The 20,386-nt window shown below is 40.4% G+C and overlaps 1 protein-coding gene across 1 annotated transcript in view; it reads left to right on the top strand.

Annotated features, from left to right (window-relative positions):
• LOC105894299 (protein disulfide isomerase Creld1) overlaps nt 1-20,386 on the top strand; it is a 57,996-nt gene that overhangs the window by 7,979 nt on the left and 29,631 nt on the right. Inside the window, exon 3 of the mRNA XM_012820783.3 lies at nt 9,922-10,004. Within this exon, the coding sequence (XP_012676237.1) occupies nt 9,922-10,004 (83 nt within the window). The remainder of the gene's footprint in view (nt 1-9,921; nt 10,005-20,386) is intronic.

The following is a 20,386-nucleotide window of genomic DNA, read 5'->3' as shown; positions in this document are numbered from 1 at the left end:
CCTTTTCTTAGTTATTTTCCCCAGCCAGTTTGGCCCACCCTGGTGGTGAGTTAATATTGTTTCAGTTTGATGCCCTGTTTGTCACGCCTTTTCCAACTAGGTCGTCATTGGCCGACACCCGGTATAAAAGGCTTCCTCATTGCCTCACAGGGAAGCACGCCTGAGATCGCCATTTCGTTGGATGCAATCATTATTGGATACCGCTTTTTGTGAACCTTCGGGCCTTTGGCCAACTCGATTCTGCTGGAACGTCGCGCAGCCTCACCGTGCTGCCTGGCCCCAGCTTTTGTGGACTAGTAGGTCCTTTGTTGCAGTTTGTGTCTGCCTTACCGGCATTTGCTTGCCCGTTTGGCGTCTTTGTTACACCTGTGGTCTCTTTAGACCCTTTTTGAGTTAAGGGTTAATAAAAACCACTTAGAACAACCAGCGGTCTCTGTGTTCTACATCAATCTTCGCTACTAACTTGTCTGTAGTTCGTAACACACCCACTACTCAGACACATGAAATGACACACATTGACCTCAAGGTGGCTCTAATATTCAAGGTTATGTTTTTGCTTGGCCTGCCGTCAAAATTATTTCTTAATTTTAATCTCTTCATTCTCCACTTCACAGATCTTCCCACCATTGTCAAAAAATAAAATGAGAGTAAAACGAACTGGTCAGAAGCGTATAATACGTTTTGACAATACGTAAGTGCCTAAGTACAGTAGAGGTCTTGTTTCTCGCCAACGCATTGTCTCAATTTCAGGAAACCTCACAAGTTTCGTACAAATAAACAACTAGGAGTTATAACTGAAAATGGCTTGTTTTTCCATGAAAAAAAGTTTGACACAATGGCTCAATGATATTTTCTCAAATTATATGATATGGCTAACAAAGTACTAAAAGGTCAGGAATACAAACTGATGAATTAAAACCATTCTGAAACTCAGGCCAATTAAATGTCATGAAAACAACTTGATTGTGTACATGGTCATAATTTGTGTCTTACTGTGTAAAATGGCTGACGCTGACTACAGAGAAGAAGATAGGCATTCAAACAAGGAACTTTCCAGCAGCAAGTAAGCAGCAAGAGTGAAGATCCAGAATTCCATTGCTTATTCTACTGTCAAACAGGACAATAGAAATGTTCAAGTAAAATGAATGTATGTGTAGCCCTTTTGTCAATTCAGATTGTACTCACCACCATCTTAGATTGTGGTGAGTACAATCTGAATTGACAAAACGGCTACACATACATTCATTTTACTTGAACATTTCTATTGTCCTGAAACTTTAAGGTCAAGAGTGACTGGATGAAAAGTTGACAGCAACCTGTGGAGAACACAGAGGCGTAAGATGGTGGTGTTAATTGGGTTACTAAATGATGTGAAGGAAATTAATTGAGACACTGTTAAGTGCCGGTATTTATATACAGTGGGGAAAATAAGTATTTGACCCCCTGCCGATTTCGCAAGTTTGGTCACTTGCAAAGAAATGTGTGATCTATAATTGTAATGGTAGGTCTATTTTAACAGTGAGAGACAGAATATCAACAAAAACATCCAGAAAACTGCATTTTATAACAGTTATGAATTGATTTGCATTTGTCGCGGAAAATAAGTATTTGAACCCCTAGCAAAACATGACTTAGTACTTGGTGGAATAACCCTTGTTGGCAAGCACAGACGTCAGACGTTTCTTGTAGTTGGTCACCAGGTTTACACACATCTCAGGAGGGATTTTGGCAGACCCTCTCCAAATCCTTAAGGTTGTGTTTTCATTGTCCTGGCTGAGGGAGGTTCTCGCCCAAGATTCCACGGTACATGGCCCCATCCATAGTCCCCTCGATGCGGTTGAGTCGTCCTGTACCCTTGGCAGAGAAACAGCCCCAAAGCATAATGTTTCCACCTCCATGCTTGACGTTGGGGATGGTGTTCTTGGGGTCATATTCAGCATTCTTCCCACTCCAAATGCGGCAAGTCGAGTTGATGCCAAAGAGCTTGATTTTGGTCTCATCTGACCACATCATGTTCTCCCAATCCTCCTTAGAATCAGTCAAGTGTCCATTGGCAAACTTCAGACGGCCCTGTACATGTGCTTTTGTGAGCAGGGAGACCTTGCGAGTGCTGCAGTACTTCAAACCATTGCGGCGTAGTGTTTTGCCAATGGTTTTCTTGGTGACTGTGGTCCCAGCTGCCTTGAGATCATTCACAAGCTCCCCCTGTGTAGTTCTGGGGTTATTCTGCACCTTTTGGATGATCACCGATACCGCACGAGGGGATATCTTGCATGGAGCCCCAGACAGAGAGCGATTGACAGTTGTTTGGCTTCCATTTGAGAATAATCGCACCAATAGTTGTCTGCTTCTCACCAAGCTTCTTGCCGATGGTTTTGTAGCCCATTCCAGCCTTGTGCAGGTCTACAATCTTATCTCTGACGTCCTTGGACAACTCTTTTATCTTGCCCATGGTGGTGAGGTTGAAGGTGTGAAGTATGATTCTTTGGACAGGTTTCTTTTATACACGTCACCAGTTGAGATCAGGTGTACCTTGTTAGGCCTAATCTGTGGACTAATCTGTGTGCTTCTTGGGCACATAACTGGTCTGTGGGAGCCAGAATTCTTGCTGTTTGGTAGGGGTTCAAATACTTATTTCCGCGACAAATGCAAATCAATTCATAACTGTTATAAAATGCAGTTTTCTGGATGTTTTTGTTGATATTCTGTCTCTCTGTTAAAATAGACGTATCATTACAATTATAGATCGCACATTTCTTTGCAAGTGGCCAAACTTGCGAAATCAGCAGGGGGTCAAATACTTATTTTCCCCACTGTAGTTATTTTACCGCCACCTTGCTCTCCTGTATTTTGAAAACATGATGATTTATTAAATACAATTATTATTCTCAGTCACCTCTTCTCTATGGCTCTTATGTTATGTTGAACCATTCCATGCCATTGATGGTCTGGTAACAGTGTGGCTCTTCAAAATGGTGTTGGGTTTTGTTGTGGCTCTTTGAGCTGGACTGGTTAGCCACCCCTGCTATAGTATTATACCCACAGGGGCGGTCCATTGTGATGTTCCACTCCTGTATCTTCCCACATGTGAGAAACCTGCTTTTACAAAATAGTTTTGAGGAATCATAGAAAAGGTTGACACCTGAAATATGTTGGCAGTATTTCAGCATCAACGCCATACATATTGATATCCTTCAAATTAAACAGGATCAATCAATGTGCCACTTTCAGTACTTGGATGAACTCCCATTGTTGCGAATTGTGAAACGAGCACTCTGAACCATATTCATGTTCTAGCAGTGTTTCAGTCACACAAATCACATCAGCTTTCATATACCTTTCATATACCGTCTGATTGTAGACGCATGTACATTTACCCCAGATGCTGCCAGAGAGGTCTGCAACTCTTTAGAGGTGATGTGTGGGTTGGCTTTTACCTGATTTATTATTCTTCTGGTGCTTCTTGGTGATGGTCTTGATGGGCGTCCACTTCTAGGCAGAGTTGCGGTCATGTTGAATGCCCTCCATTTGTGAATTATTTGTCTTACAGTGGATGGATGGAGCTGGAATCTTTTTGAGATGGTCTTATAGCTTTCCCCAGACTGATGGGCTGTCAGTAGCTTCTTCCTGATGTCCTTGGATATCTCCTTTCCTCTCGGCATTGTTGATCTGTGTGGGTACACCTTGGCACTACAGTAGTTTGGTTGGTATCCTCTCTCTTTTAATCTGTGTTGCCCAACCCTTTTCCTAAGGATGTCTCATTTGATTGGTTTGCTTAATTGACTAATTGACTAATTAAGCACCCAAATGTGTTTCAGCGAATCTGTTACCTACTTGACTTTCCCAATGCAGCTGGGGGTTCACTTACTTTTGCACATACACTAATTCCATGTTTCATGTAGTTTTTTTGGCTACTCACACAATTCCCTCTAAACAGGTACATGCAATTGATAAACATAAACCTGACATTTCATATATGGAAAACTGGTGTTGATAAAAAAAGAAAATCATGGTAAAACAACAGAAAACTCTAAACTGCTCAAGGGGTTCACATACTTTCAAGCAGCACTGTATGTGAAGATCAGTACCATTTACTCCAGTCTCTTGCTGCTTCAGCAAACCAGTGTTGTCTTACAGCATGGCATCAACCTTTCTGTGCCTCTGCAGTCCATTCAGCAACTGGGCAACAGTGGATCCTTCTGACAAACAATGTCTTGTCAGCTCATCAACAGAAAGAAATCATCCCACAAACGTACACAATTTGGATCTCGATGCAAAACTTTTCCTTTCACAGGAGGCAGCTGATAGAAATCTCCAACTGCAACAGACACACACCAGAGGGTGAAATATAATAATCCCTAGTTTGATTAGTAGGTGCCATAGATGCAAGTAAGCAGTTTATGGTCAACCATTGAAATTTCATCAACTATCAACAACTGCAGATTTCCCAGCTTAAACTGTTGACCGTTCTCTCCGAGCTGGCTGATATGGTAGATATATCGGATATGGTAGAGAAACATCTGATATGGTAGATATATCGGATATGGTAGAGAAACATCTGATATGGTAGAGAAACATCTGATATGCTTTTGACCATGCTGTTGCACACTGGAAACAATGTCATGCATCTCATCACAGGCAGGTGGCATCTCACAAGTCCCTCATCCCTCTACAAACTGTGCTGTGTTTATATTTAGTATTCATTTGAGAAATCAGATAACAGCTCAAGTATAATCCATACATTATAATTCTCTCCTGGCAAAGAGTCCTTCTTTAAATCTGTGGGAAGGATCCTTTTTTTCTGTTGCTGGTGTAATTGTTTAATTGAGTGGAGACATAGTTTGTTTTCCTTATTTTTATTCTTTTATTAAGACTCTTCTGTGGATTTTTGAAAATTCTATCAGTGTCTGAGCGTGTTTGGACATTGTTGTGTGATTGGGAAGAGTGAATGCATGTTTGAGGTTTGATTGAAAATAGATCTTGAAAACGGTATCCTCATTGCTTTATCTTGGTTGTTTCTTCTTTAAAAAGTTAATCCGAACACATTTGAAAAGAAACACATCAATATCCTACAGATAATCTAATTTAACCCATTTTTATTTGTAATAATCCATATTTACGTAATTGATTGTTACAGTGCATCATCACCATCATTGCTTTTGTCAACTTGAGTAGAAGAGTGTATGAGGTGAACCACAGGTTTGAAATTCCACTTGGTAACCCGTTACTTTGCCAATAGGATCAGTCCAGATCATCAAAATTCCTGTCATACCTTCTTGCTTAAGGAGACTCTCAATCGTTTATTTTTTTCTTTGCTTAAAAACTGGTGGATCTCAAATTGGTTTCAAACTTCAGAATTATTGCAAATACTTGCACAGTGTCAATTTCTCTTCTCTTGGTTCATGATAAGTGGAAGACTTGAGAATAGAGTTGGGAAACTATTTGCTTAATCATTAAAACATGGGTCCATAAACATGCCATGCTGTTGTCCGTCATAGAGAGATTTGTCAACATTGTCATCATTCGTTGCCTCAGGAAGCTTGTCATTGTCAAAGATATTCATAGTTGTACAGCTTTCTAACTCTTCAGTTCTGCTCAGTGGATTACACCAGTCATGGTCAATTGAAATGTCCTCATAAAAGCTGTTATGCTCTTGCAAATATGCTAAAGTATTGAATATTGTTAATGTTCACATATTGATATTTATAATGACCTTTGTAAGTAAGTTTTCTCTTCAGTTTCACATGTATTAGGTGATCATTTGTCCACCTTTTGGCCAAAAGCAAGTAACTTCATGAATGAGATACTGTATGTCTTGCAATTAAATGCTGTTCTAATATGTTAGAGGCGTTCAGTTTCGGTGGAATACTTACCAGGTGTAATCTGCTTGCAACACTTTCAGCAGAGAGTTTACTAGCACCAGTACTTCTGTGGCAGGTATAGCAAATCTAAAGTGGTCCTTTCTTTAGATTACAATTCTCAGCACATGTCTCTACACTTATGAAGGGAAGTATAAGTTATGCAGGCCAGAGCAAGGGAAGCAACACCTTTTTATTTATTTTTTTAATATATGCAATGCAAGACTTGCAAAGAAAGCGATGACTGCACATACATATTCAGGTCTTGTGCTAGTTTTTTTCTTAACACTGACAACATTGTTCATGAGCTTAATTTCTTCATGTTTCTTATGATCCCTTTCTTCATTTTGTATTTTCACTTCCATATGAAAATCATCATCTGTGGCATACTTCTCTTTGCTAGCCAACTACACCTGCTTTCAAAATTCATAATCTGTGGCATACTTCTCTTCGCTAGCCAAGTTTACATGCTTGCGAAATTCATCATCCGTGGCGTATCTCTCTCTACTCTATTCTTTGAGTTTCTGTTGATGCAGTTCATCACTGGAATATTGCAACATTCTTCTGCTTTTGGCATTTTCCCCGTACACTTCATCTTCTCTGTGGCGCTTCACTAGATTCACTTTTTCTCTCAAGTGTCCGACGTCCGACGTGTTGATGTACTATCAAAATGCCAACAATTCCCAAAATGTCTGTTTTCATGACTCCTCCAGTACAGTAACATGGGCCATATGAATTTACAACAATGATGGATGCTGAGTTGAGACTGCAAAACTACAGCTATAGAAATTCCTGCTTGCTGACACGCTAGATTTCCCCAAAACTTTAGTTGACTATACCTAGCCGACCTGTGTTGGTGTTGTATTAGAATGTTCCTGAAATAACAGAAAACTATTGTCAGCGGCAATGTCAACAAAGTCCATTAAATACCGCATCTTCATATGACGATCATTATTGTTTTCAGTCTCAGGATCTACACTATGGAGAGCTGTCGACAAAGCCTTGTAACGATCAACAAAGCCTTGTAACGATCAACAAAGCCTTGTAACGATCAACAAAGCCTTGTAACGATCAACAAAGCCTTGTAACGATCAAGAAAGCCTTGTAACGATCGACAAAGCCTTGTAACGATCGACAAAGCCTTGTAACGATCGACAAAGCCTTGTAACGATCAACAAAGCCTTGTAACCATCCTGTGACAAACCTTTTGGCCCATGAACCCTGAAGAGACGAAGATAGTCTGGATTAGGAGAGAAAGAAAAAGAACAGAATGAGTGGGTAGTTTGGCTGTCCATATGCATAGTTGAGGAGTAGTGGGGGTGAGGGGCAATGTTTCCACTTCCATCAGCGAGTGAGAGAGAATCGGAATCATATAAAAATTTAATTTAGATCAGTAGCTACATATTAATTTTTATTTTATCATTATTTGTTTTTTACTTTTCATGATGACTTTTACTTTTCATGAGGCTCTGCCTCCCCTGACCGCACGTCCCTATGTGTATGTAATCTGAAGCACTGACGGGTGCTTCACTGCAACTGAGCAAACTTACCACTCTCCCACTTCAGTTTGTTTTCAGGATGAGAGAATTTTAGGAGGAGGATGGCATTACTTTGTTTCAACTAGAGGCAGGAGTCAGGTGCAAATGGGCCTTGTCCTGACAAGCTAGACTCAAAGAGTAATGTAAAGGAAAAATAAATGTGTTCCCACTGTCAAAGTTTTTCAAGAACATGGAGAAGCTAGGCCATGCTTGATGCAGCCTCTGTTGATTTTCTGTTCCAATAGTTGGCCCTTTTTTTGGCTTAATACCTGATGGAGATCTGTGACGTAAGGTGCTTTGGTGAAGTGGACTGCAGTGGGTGGTCGGGAGGGTATTGGGATGGGTGGTTGGGTTGGCCTGTGCCCGTGCCCGTGCCCGTGCAACATTCAACACAGGAATGTTTATGATTAAACTGTTACCATAGCACAAAATTGTTTACAACAGCACAAAGTTCTTCATAGATCTAGCCTCATCATTTTGTTGTCAAAGTGCACCAAATTGATGCATTGAACTTTAAAATGTGCAAAATGTTCTTATGTATAAAATATATTCCCCGGGGAGCATGCCCCGGACCCTCCTAGGGGGTTCGCATCGTTGTCACCTTTTTCATCCCTGGTGAGTTTGCACCCCTGTACTGAACCATCTATCTTTGATATCCAGTCTCAGTGGTCAGGTAGTTACCCAAAAAAACTATTGTTTCTGGTTGAAATGTAGGCACAAATGAAAACATTTAGTAACCCATGCATGACACATATAGTAGGCTAATCGCTAAGATGGTCAGGTATTTATAGGTCTACTGCAGCTAACTCGAAGTCAAGTATCTAACTTAAACTGCTAAGTAAGAGCAGCACTATTATCTGCACAGCTTTACGAACCTTAGATAAATATACATTTTCTTGACATTTGGATCCATTTCAGCAGCGTGGTGGGTTTGGCTCGCTTCTCATCACCCAAATTTCTTGTAGTTTAGGGTACTACATTGAATTGAATAAAACAGACTGCCAACCACTTGTACCCACTAAATAATGTGTTAAAGATAACATTTGTAGCCAAATCATTATTAAATAATTTGTCTGGCCTCCAGCCCATAGTACTGAATCCCATTGTGTGGAAAGCTACAGAAAATACTGGATGCAGACCAGAAGTACCTTGTGAATCACCATGCATGTGTTAATGTGGATTGATTGGTCCTTCTTGAAAATGCTCACAAATTATTCCTTTCTGCTCACTTTATATTATATTACATTATATTGTGTTAAATTACATCATATGTCATGTGAAATTGTACATTGATGTAAACTCGGAAATTTGTGTTTGGTCGATTTATTTCTCTGTTGTTACAATGCTAATTAGCATTGTATTTTATATCGTTGGACCTTTTATGTGTCTTGAAGTCAGAACCATCAGGCCTGACTCCTGGCTTTTTTCTGATGCCAGCCAGAACCATCGAGCTTGATTCCTGGTCTTTGTCTATGTTTGGAGCCTGAACTATTAGAATCGACGGCTGGCCTTTGTCTATGAGGTGTTTCGGAGCCAGGCGTACTTAGCATCTAGATAGTCTTGAATTAAGTTAGACGCCTTTCTGTAAGAATATTGAAAGAATTTTCTTGTGTAGTACTGTGTTATTCCAGATTGTTGTGTGACGCGTCGGAAAAAAAAATATACTTCCGCGAAACTACTTTCCAGAGTTCTTGACTCTCTGCAATCTAACTTGGACTAAAGGCCGCAAGACAGCATCATCTTTCAGTGTTGAACGAATGTGCTGTTCTCCGGCGAATCGTCCAGGCTTGGTTCAAGTTAGCTTGTTCAGGAATAACAGACTTTCTAGAAGACGGCTTAGCGAAATAATGTGTTTTATTCAGCCACTAGCCACTGTCACTGCGACACAACACGAGCATGCACTTGGCACGTCTGCTGCTAACGGGTTGGTCTTCTTCTTCTTCTTCTCTTTACATGACAGAAAGTACAGACATTTTATATTGTAGAATTAACATATGTGTGTAGGGGAGTGAATGGGTGTGTCTGGAGGTCAAAGGGGAAGTCTAGTTTGACCAATGTGGTCATACCAGGTATGGATGCTAATGTCTTTGCTTCAGCCATCTTGTCGAGGCTGTAGACAAAAGCCAACAATCATAGTCTAATAGCTCTGGCTCCAAGACACACAAAAGCCAGGAACCAAGTCTGATGGCTCCTCAACATAGACAAAAGGTCAGGCGCCAAGCCTGATGGCTGTGACCTTGTGCTATGCAAACTAACTTTTGGGGGTTGTTGGAGGTATGTGAAATTATGTGTTTAAGTTACAAAACGCCTAAATCTAACAGTGTCTAAGTAAAAGCATTCGAAATGTGCATGCGCCAAACATGAAGTTGGCATGGAGGTGGTCACAATCTCAAAATCTGACCCGCAGTGTAAATGTGGTTAATGTAACAATAATCATTTCATTGCTTCATACATTCATTTTTCAGGTTAATTACTGTCACTGTCACATTTAATTTTCAAAGAACATTTTCTTGTGTTTGTTTCAGGGTATTGAGCGAACAGCTAACAAGAACTTTGGGGGTGGGAACACAGCCTGGGAGGAGGAGAAACTGGCCAAATATACTCGCAGGTGGGGGACCAACTGCTGCTGTGTGACCATGTGTCATAGAAAGGACAGTCAGTTCATTTGATATACTTAAATTGCTTTGTTGTATTCTCTTGTTTCTGCCTTTTTATATTTGAGGACCCTTGTGGTCTTCACTGAAACACACAACACACAACAGCACACTGAACTGGCAGTACTGCATCTGCTTTTTACTTGCGTAGCGAGTTAACCCAGAGACACACAACACAACACACAACAACGCACTGAACTGGCAGTACTGCATCTACTTTTTACCTGCCTAGCGAGTTAACCCACAGCAGTGAAGTCAGGTTTCAAATACAAGTTCATAAAGGTCTGTTCAAAGTTAAAAATGAGTAGTTCAAAATCGAGGCTCCTAACTCTCATAAACTGAGATGCTTTGTTTAGGACAGATGACACAAAGGAAGGGAAGGGAAACCGTAAGGCATGTGACATAATGCATACTATTTCACATATCACTGTTAAGGAAAAACATTCCACTCTTTAAACAAATGGATGCCCAGAACATTAATCAATGTACATTTTCACGAGGCTGTTGGATTTTCACAAGACTGTATGTTGTAAAGCTCTCAATTTCTTTCCATATTCTCGACTGTAGGGAATGCTCCCTCAGGCACTTGTGACAAGCTTCTGTGTCTTTCTTCAGTGCATTGTATTCCTGAAGCTTGCTCACCACAGCAGCCTTCTCATCCTCATGGCCTTTTTCTTTTGGAAGGTCCTCTAGACCTTAAAACATTAACACCTACACTCATAAGTCACCCTGGTTATTCCTCTTGTATCAACTTCAAAAACATCTCTCTACATTGTACACAGTGCAGACCTATATTGAAGGTTTACGTTTACAATACACAGTCTGTGTGCAGCTAGGCGGAACTTGAAAGGCGCAAACCGGTACAAACATTACTCTATATATATATATATATTAGGGGTGGGAATCTCTTGGCACCTCACGATTCGATTCCGATTCAGAGGTCAACGATTCGATTCTAAACCGATTATCGATTCTAAACCGATTATCGATGCATCTCGATTTTTAAAACACTTGAGTTTGCTACTCAGTCTCAAATCTGAGTTTGCTACTCAGAGGTTGCTAATCACTTCCTACTTTGTGTTTGATAATTAAAGAAAATCAACAGATGAATTACCTTCTCTTTTTTTTATTAGAGAAAAAGCTTTTTCTTGTCACAATTATGACTTTCTATGAACAATGCAATAATCGATGCAGCTTGCATTTCAACACAAAATGGATGTAAAAAAAAAAAATCGATTATGAACTTTTCTGAATCGAGACAGAATCGTTCTAGAGAGAAATCGAAGAATCAATTTTTTTTTTTTTTTTTTTTTTCCCCCACCCCTAGATTTCATGATCTGGTTCAGAGTTGCTTGCTCCATATATTATAATATGCATATACACCACAACTCGATTCCATTCAACATTATTATTTAATTTGACTTCTGAAGCAGTGAAAGTTGCAAAGTAGACTACTGCATGTCAAATCACAGTTCTTGTTGGCTTGCATGCTGCGAAACACACATCCGTAAAATATCTGGTGGCTTTTCAATGGTGCCTTCTTAGCGACACATTAGTGCATATGCATTCTATCTTTTTAAGAAGCGCTTGAAGACCCAACTCTTCAGAGAGCACCTCCTTTCCTAACTTGCACTTCCTTCCACTTCCTTCCTCTACCTCTCCTTATCCTTCCTCTAATGCTATCTCCTCTAACTAGTACTTAACTCGCACTTGCATTCCTGCACTTTTTTTCATTTCTTATGTAAAGTAGTATTTATTGTCTCTATTGCTTATAGCTTGATTGTTCTCTCCTTTCTACGTTGCTGGATAAAGGCGTCTGCTAAATTACTAAATGTAAATGTATATGACACTGATACCAAAACTGACGTTAAACAAAGGCATGGCATGTGAGTTCCTATAAAACTACACTCATTATCAGTAATTTAAAAAAAAGAATGCAAGGGACTACTGGACCTCTGATGCTACTCTGACAAGCCATTTTTAGCAACTCTTTCCTCAGGATCACTTCATCCTCTGAGCTTTAAACTTCAGCATTGACACTGGCAAATCTAAATGTCTTGTCACTGCGAAAATATTTTACATTGAGGGATCTCTACATTGATGACTCAATTCTGAAATGGAACCCAAACTGGGACCCAAAAGAAATTCATAATAAAAAAATGTACGGGGTTATGTGCTGTTTTTAAATGGGAACACGAAGTGGAATGACTAGTGACTAGTGAGCTAACTGGCACTTGAGGCGGTGTCAAGGTGAAAGGCGGGATTGAGCGGAGTCACTTAAGAGAGTTTCAGCGCCAAAATAAGTTATTATCAAATACCATACACGTTACCAAATAACCTTAAAAGATCATTAAAAATTGTGAATAGTTGGAGCTGGTCAGCATGCAAAATCCGGGCTCTGCTTAATATTTGAGCTAATAGAAATGTGCAATGGTAGCTTGATCAAGTACTGAACAATCAACACAATTGTAATACTTTAGATAGGTGTCCGTTCTGACTCGGTTGATGGGCATAAAAGCTAAGTGTTGCGTTGCATGGCTACCATCCAATTAATTACAACCCAACTTAAAAAATGGTGGATCAAATCTCATATTTCAATATAAAACACAACTGGCTCAAATTAACACAATATGTATGGATGTTTAATTACCATCAAATTCAGATCGGATGATCATTAACGCTAATTTATTTCAATGAACATATATTAGCATTCTTGATCAGTGGATTGTTAATGACATCGAACATATGGTGGCATGAAAGCAGAGACATTTTGATTTGCACAACTAACAGGGCACTACCAATTACAACTTATGGTTAGAAATCAACAAAAAGGTGGGCTAGCCAGGTATACACTACAGAAATGGTGCAATTGTAACAGTTTGTATAATTACACACATATAACTTATGTTATATAGTTTCATTATATTTCAGTACAAAACTCTGATAGTAGAAACTGAAATGGTTTTTGATCTTGCAGCTTGAGGCCTCAGGCCATTAGCCTCGGTTGGCCTAAATATACCCATAACCACTGGTTTGATCGTTGAAACACGGTTATTGAGCTTTGACGCGTCTGGCAGCCCACCTTAATGTGGCAGCTCTTTTGCTTGTTAGGCTGTCGGACTTTCCAAAAGTGTGGAGGGCTCACAGTAGTGTGGCGGGGTCGGCCTTTAGGCGGTGGTACTACTCAGCCATTAGTCCTGCAGAGAAGATGGGTCGAACCACTCCGCTTCTAAACTGTGCATCCATCATATTAATTGCTATCTTTGACATTTGATAGAACCAAATTACATGTAATTCTGTGTAATCTCACATGCTGTTATTCAGTTCTTTAAAAATGAAGAGATTATGACATAGGGTTGCTGGTGTAACATTTAGTGCTGTATGGAATATATCTCCTTTCCTTTGTAAAAAAAACACAAATGGCTGATGTTACTTTCTTTTTTTTATTACTTACCATTGAACGACTGACATGCTGGCTAAATCATTTGCAGGGGTTGTAAAACATTGTTTCTATAAAAGATAATAATCATGGTGTAACTGACACGGAATATGTGGGTGTATAGTCATATGATATCAGTAAAGGTTCAAATATTGGCTTTATCTCCCGATTTCAGTTTTGCAAGCTCTACTCTCATTTCTAGACTTGCCATTTCTTGACAGCTGTACACCTTTGCTACTGCTGACTGATCTTTGCAAGGCACTCCAGTTTCTCCAACAGAGCATGAACACAGCTCCAACTCCATCTCCACAACATATGTGTGAATGGACCTCTTCACCACAAACTTACGATACAAAAGAATATGATACAATAATTTCACTTTTTAAATGGTGTGTGTGCATATTCATTCCCCTGTAGGATGAGAACCGACGACCAATGTCGCCATCTTGGGGAAATTATTTGGATCTCTGGAATGACTCCCAGCATCCAAGCGCAACATCAACAATGCGTGCCTCATAGTAGCTCTATAGCCTTGAGGTCAGAGGTCAATGCGTGCCTCATAGTAGCTCTATAGCCTTGATGTCATTAGGTCAAAGAGCTGTGGAGGGTTAAATGCCTCATAGTAGCTCTATAGCCTTGATGTTATTAGGTCAAAGAGCTGTGGAGGGTTAAAGGCCTCATAGTAGCTCTATAGCCTTGATGTCATTAGGTCAAAGAGCTGTGGAGGGTTCAATTCAATTCAATTTTATTTATATAGCGCCATAACAATACAATTGTCTCAAGGCGCTTTACAGAGCCCAGGCCCTGAACCCCCTTAGTGCAAGCACAATGGCAACACGGGCAAGAAAAAACTCCCTGTTAGTCAGGAAGGAACCTTAAGCAGAACCACGGCACATAAGGGGGAACCCATCTGCTTGAGGTCGGCCGGGTGGAGATAGGAAGGGGGGAAGGGGGGAGGGTTGTGTGGCAGAAGGGGAAGGGAAACAACAGGTGTTGTACATAGCCTGCATTTGGTAGATGTACATAATATATATACAGACATCCGGTGGTAAATACATGATACAGACAAGACCAGTTTAGTGGGTATACACTGTGCTGATAGGGTTACTATTACAGGGGTATGGGGAGTAGGAACAGAGAAACATGTCGATGGTGGCAATAATATATATTGTATATAAATTCGAGCATAGGGTATGAGGTAGAGTAAGTGTACGGCAGTGCGGTGGCGGTGGGTGCAATGGGCCGAGGGTTTCTGCAGGTAGACCGGGTGGAGAGACTACAGCAGCGTCCCATAGCGAAGATAGTCTAGATTAGGAGAGAAAGAAAAAGAACAGAGTGAGTGAGTGAGTGAGTGAGTGAGTGAGTGAGTGAGTGAGTGAGTGAGTGAGTGAGTGAGTGAGTGAGTGAGTGAGTGAGTGAGTGAGTGAGTGAGACTGAGACTGAGACTGAGACTGAGACTGCCTGGGTGTATGGGGATTTTATTTAGTATTTAGTTGGCTGGTGACAGTCGCAAAACGCGCCGTGTGCTGTACCCGGGATCTGTTGCACTCCTTCACGGTACAACATACGCTGTCTGTAGCCCAGTTTTGTTGATTAGGGGGGTATTGCATGGGTTTAGATGTGTTTAGCTATGCTGGCTTTTAGCGTTTGGTTTGGCATTTAGTTTGGTTTAGCATTAGTTATGCTGGCATTTAGCAATTAGTTTGGTTTGGTACATATGGAGATTTTAGTCGTAAGCTTTGTTAGGGTTGCAGGGTACAACATACGCTGTCTGTAGCTCAGTGATATACATTTTTATTTATTTATTTATTTTATTTTTTTCTTGTGTGTTCAGATATGTCTAGTTATGCTTGCTGACTGGCTGGCCCAGCAGGTGATGGGTTTGTTGACGCAATTACTTGTGGCTATAGGATGCACTAAAGAGGAATGTCTTTAGTCTTGATTTGAATATAGGTAGGGTGTCTGCATCTCGGATGGAGGCAGGGAGATTGTTCCAGAGGAGGGGGGCTCGGTAGCTAAAGGCTCTGCCTCTACTGTGGTTTTTGATATTCTTGGAATTACAAGGAGGCCTGCACTCTGGGAACGCAGCGGTCTTGGAGGGCAGTAGGGGACAACTAGTTCCCTAAGGTAGTTTGGAGCCAGGTCATTTAGGGCTTTGTATGTTAGCAGGAGTACTTTGAAATCAATTCTACTTTTGACAGGGAGCCAATGCAGAGAGGCAAGTACAGGTGAGATGTGCTCATATTTTTTTGTTCTGGTGAGTGTACGGGCAGCAGCGTTTTGTATAAGTTGGAGGGTTAAAGGCCTCTCAATAGCCTTGAGGTCAGAGCTTAAAGAGCTGTGGAGGGTTAAAGGCCTCTCAATAGCTCTATAGCCTTGAGGTCAGAGCTCAAAGAGCTGTGGAGGGTTAAAGGCCTTTGTCCTTTGGAGTATCTTGTCATTGAGGACACTTTTCACATCTTCTGCAAAATTGTTTGTGTGTCCTCAGGTCAGACTGCCTTTGTAACTGAAGACCCAATACTCCCTGCAATTGTACAGCCTTTCAGGATGTGTCATGTATTTTTCATACCTGCAATTGATATAAAAAAATGCATATACACTACTGCAAATACATCAAATGTAATGGCATAGTAGAAAAGATATAAACTCTAGAAAACACATCAGCTCTTGATCTGATTCTAGAAGTTTCTGTCCTCCAGCTCTAATCCATAATAACATAATACAGCTGACTTGTCTGGGTCGAACTAACAGCACTAACCTTACTGCAGCAGGATGTTCCCTCACCTGTATGTACAACCTGTTAACTTGTCCTATGTCCTTGCTGTACAGCATGTCTGACAACAGAAAATAGTCTTTCTGTCCCTCTTGTCCACACAACTCTCCTTGTTCCACAGCCACCTCCAGACTGCTTGCAGCAGAATGCCCAGCGGGACACCACCAGCACAGCTGTGGGTCAGGAGAAGGAAGACCCTGCAGCTCTCCTTGTCCATGTTACCAGAGGAGTGCATAAAACACATCTCCCCACTGTGCTTTAGCTGGTGCAGCTTTTTAATCAAAGGAAATCATATTACGAGTTAAGAGTGCTTCTGGAAGCTTCTTAGCATTCCTTGCACTTGCTCTTCTAGCGCTTCACATGATTGTGAAGAGCCACTAGCATGGTTAGGCCTTCTTGAGCCCCATATTTTGCCCTCCACACCTTGTACTATGACTGTCTTTTCTTGACTGTTCCACATTAGGATGCTTTGTTAACTCGGTTGGTATGGTTGTCTCTTACATATACTGCATAATGATGTAATTTCATTCATTACACATTACACTATGTACTTTACAAATGGAGTTGGTGGAAGTCATCTTGAGTGTGTCATCTCAAGTGTGTCCTTTGCACATAATAATAACACATAGGGAAGGTCTTGTCAAATCTCCCTCTTTGCTAAGGTATACAAAAACTGGTATCTCCAGATCATGCCAGAGCAGAAGTGGGTCTGTGGCCAACTCAAAATTGATTTTACCTTCTCTCCCACATCTTGGTGGCAAAGGGCATCAGCAACAGATAAATTATGATTGTGCCGATTCGCTATCTGTACCTCAAATGGAAAGTCGAGCATGTGTGAGTCTTTGGTCCTATTACCTATATCAGTAATATCAATATCTTCTTACGAACTTCGTAAGACCAACCCTAAGAAAGATCCCCGCCGGATTCATGAACGTGTGGAAATGTGTTCTTAAACCACCATAGTGTTCTTAGCTGTGCACTGATTCTTAAATTGAACGTGGTTCTCGTACACCTGAATTTGCATACATAAAGCCCCAGCAGCTCCTTATAAGGGACTATAGAGCCGTGTGCAAACAGAATCCACAGGCAACGCGAAAGCAACTTGATACTGATTAAAATCATGTCAAAGCGGAAAGCGAGCACCGGTCCAGTAAACACAGACCTAACTTTACCGGTGCAGAGGTGGCGGTACTGTTGCAGAATGTAGATGTAGAATGTAGTCCATTCTATTCCACTATGGCTATATCCACGCAATTTAGTTTAGTGCTTATTTATTCACGGCCATTTGCAGTGATCGTGCCGTGCTTTTATTTATTTAATGACAACAGGACATTTATAATTATTAAAATCCAAGGATGTTTGTAGAATTGATGTGAACGCAATCACCAACGATTTCTCACAAATGCAGCCCTTAAGAACATGGGCGCACTCCAATCTGGCCTAAGAAAACTTTCATGAATGCCAGAATTATCCCAGGAACTACAGTTAAGAAGACATTTTGCTTTGACATGATTTTGATCAGTATCAAGTTGCTTTCGCATTGCCTGTGGATTCTGTGTGCACACGGCTCTATAGTCCCTTATAAGGAGCTGGTGGGGCGTTTATGTATGCAATGCAGGTGTACGAGAACTAGGGCTGAACGATTTGTGAAAATAATCTAATTGCGATTTTTTTTTTCTCCAATATTGCGATTGCGATTTTATTCTCTTTTTTTTCCCCAACAAAACGTAATAAATGATTTAAATATGACCAACACAATATTAGATACATTTAGTGTAAAATATTCTTTCCCACATTTGAAATTTTTATTTAACTGCTCATTACAGAAACAAGAACAACAAATCGGAGGCTTTGCCACTGTGCATTTAAGTAATTTAAACAAAGTCATTGTAAGTTTAAACACAAGGCATGCACTTTTTAAACACTGTGTGCAAAATGTACCATCTTAATTTATCATATCGCGATTTTATCGCAAATGCAATTAATCGTTCAGCCCTAACGAGAACGCACGTTCAATTTAAGAATCAGTGCACAGCTAAGAACACTTTGGAAATGTCTTCTTAACTTTTTCTTAACTGCGTTCGAGAATGAGGTCCATTGAGTTAGTGGATCAATGAACTCACTGGCTCATTTGCTGTCTGCAAAAATGTCTCCAATACAGTCATATTTCAGCAGTGGGGCACCGCATACACGGGAAACTCTATCAGTTTCAGTTAATGTATTAATGCATTGAATGTAATGTTTTACATCAGTTTAGCAAAAAAAAAAAGGTTAGTGCATAAAAGGTTTAAAGCATTAGGCAGACACTTGTCCAAAGCATTATTTGATAGAAAATAGTATGGTGGGAAATTCAGCATCAAGCATAATGCAACAAAACATAACAATTAGGGGTGTAAAGATTAACCGATACGTATCGATATCCGTTTTTAGCGTGTAAGATACGACTACATCGATGCGTGAAGTCCCGTATCGGTATTAAAATGACATGAACCGGTCTTTGCCCGATTTAAAAGTTATGAATCGGTTCACAAGCGTTTGTCTCTCCATTTTTTTGCTACTCAAAACACAAAACACTCACTGACCTGTTGCATTTGATCTCAGTCAGAACAATGACAGCCTGTCATTGGCCAAAGCCCGCATAGCATAAACCAATCAGGCTGTATTCTCACAAATAACGCCAAGACCAGAGAATGACAGATTACAACTAGCTACGCTAGTCATTTCAATCATAGACATGTATACTATGTCTATGATTTCAATGGCCAATGCTATGCTAGCTATCCTATCCATTTCAATGGCCTATGCTAGCTACTTTAGCCAAGGAAGATAAATCATTGTTGATTGCGTGTTTCTAAAGACATCCTCAGATTTAAATAATTATAATAATAATAAATAGGAGAATATTTGTATCATTAACAATTATGTTTAACATTTATAGTCATGATTCCGAGACCGAGCCATCATGATGTCCTAACATAAATAAAAGCACTTTATTGTAACGTGCCGGCATAGTCGCCCCATAATGCCGTGCGGCGGGCGCATACTTTTCTCGATGTTCCCTAACAATGTTCCTTAGCCTACTGTTCTAATTGCATGTCGTTGTTCTGTGTTGGGATGGAGTTTATACAGGTGTGTGACGGTAGCACAGTCTGTTCGTGATAACTTGTACCAGGGCATAAAGCCTGTGCCATTTCGACATTGAGTTGTTTTTAGTGTTTAATAAAAAGCCATAACAAATATTCTGCACTTCCGTGATTTGTTACAATATGAACACTGCAAATGGCAGTGAATAAATAAATAAGCACAATATGAACACTGCAAATGGCAGTGAATAAATAATTAAGCACTAAACTCAATCGTGTGGATATAGACATAGTGGAATAGAATGGACACATCTACATTCTGCAACAACCTCCACCTCTTCCCTGGTGAAATTAGGTCTGGGTTTACTGGTGCTTGCTTTGAAATGATTTTGATCAGTCTCTGAAGTTGCTTTTGCGTTGCCTGTGGAGTGTGCACATGTTTCAATAGCATGCCCTATAAGGAGCTGGCGGTGCGTTTCTGTATGCAAGTTCAGGTGCATGAGAAAGCGCTTTCAATTAAGAACACATTTCCAGGCGTTCATAAATCCAGCGGAGATCTTTTCTGAGGTTGGTAAGAAGATATTTACTAAGACACTTAAGAAAATGTTCGAGAATTGTTTCCTCACAACTCAGTGTTTTCAATTATTGAACTGCATCGCATCGCATCGCATCGCATCGAATCGCATCGCATCGAATCGTATCGAATCGTTTTTATCAACATGCATCTTTTCTTGTATCGTATCGTGCCCATGTATCGAGATACGAATCGGATCGTCTTCGTCATGGGAGATTTACACCCCTAAGATCCAAGTCCCACTGCTGGCGGCTGGTGTTAAATTAAACTATATCTACGTGTTGGTTTACAGAGAATCAAGTGAAAGACCGCCACACGAAGCAATAGGTTTGAGTACAGTAGAGTTTACTGAGTTTTAAGAGATGTACAAGATTCAGTCGGAATGATAAAGTTCACGCAGGAGCTCATCACCTCACGGCTGAAGAGAACGCTCTGACATTCACATACACAGTTCAATCTTTTAACCC

The sequence above is a fragment of the Clupea harengus genome, chromosome 4 (genome assembly GCF_900700415.2).
Source record: "Clupea harengus chromosome 4, Ch_v2.0.2, whole genome shotgun sequence".
Taxonomy (NCBI): domain Eukaryota; kingdom Metazoa; phylum Chordata; class Actinopteri; order Clupeiformes; family Clupeidae; genus Clupea; species Clupea harengus.
Note: the sequence above shows the minus strand (reverse complement) of the source record. Positions and strands in the feature narration are given on the sequence as shown.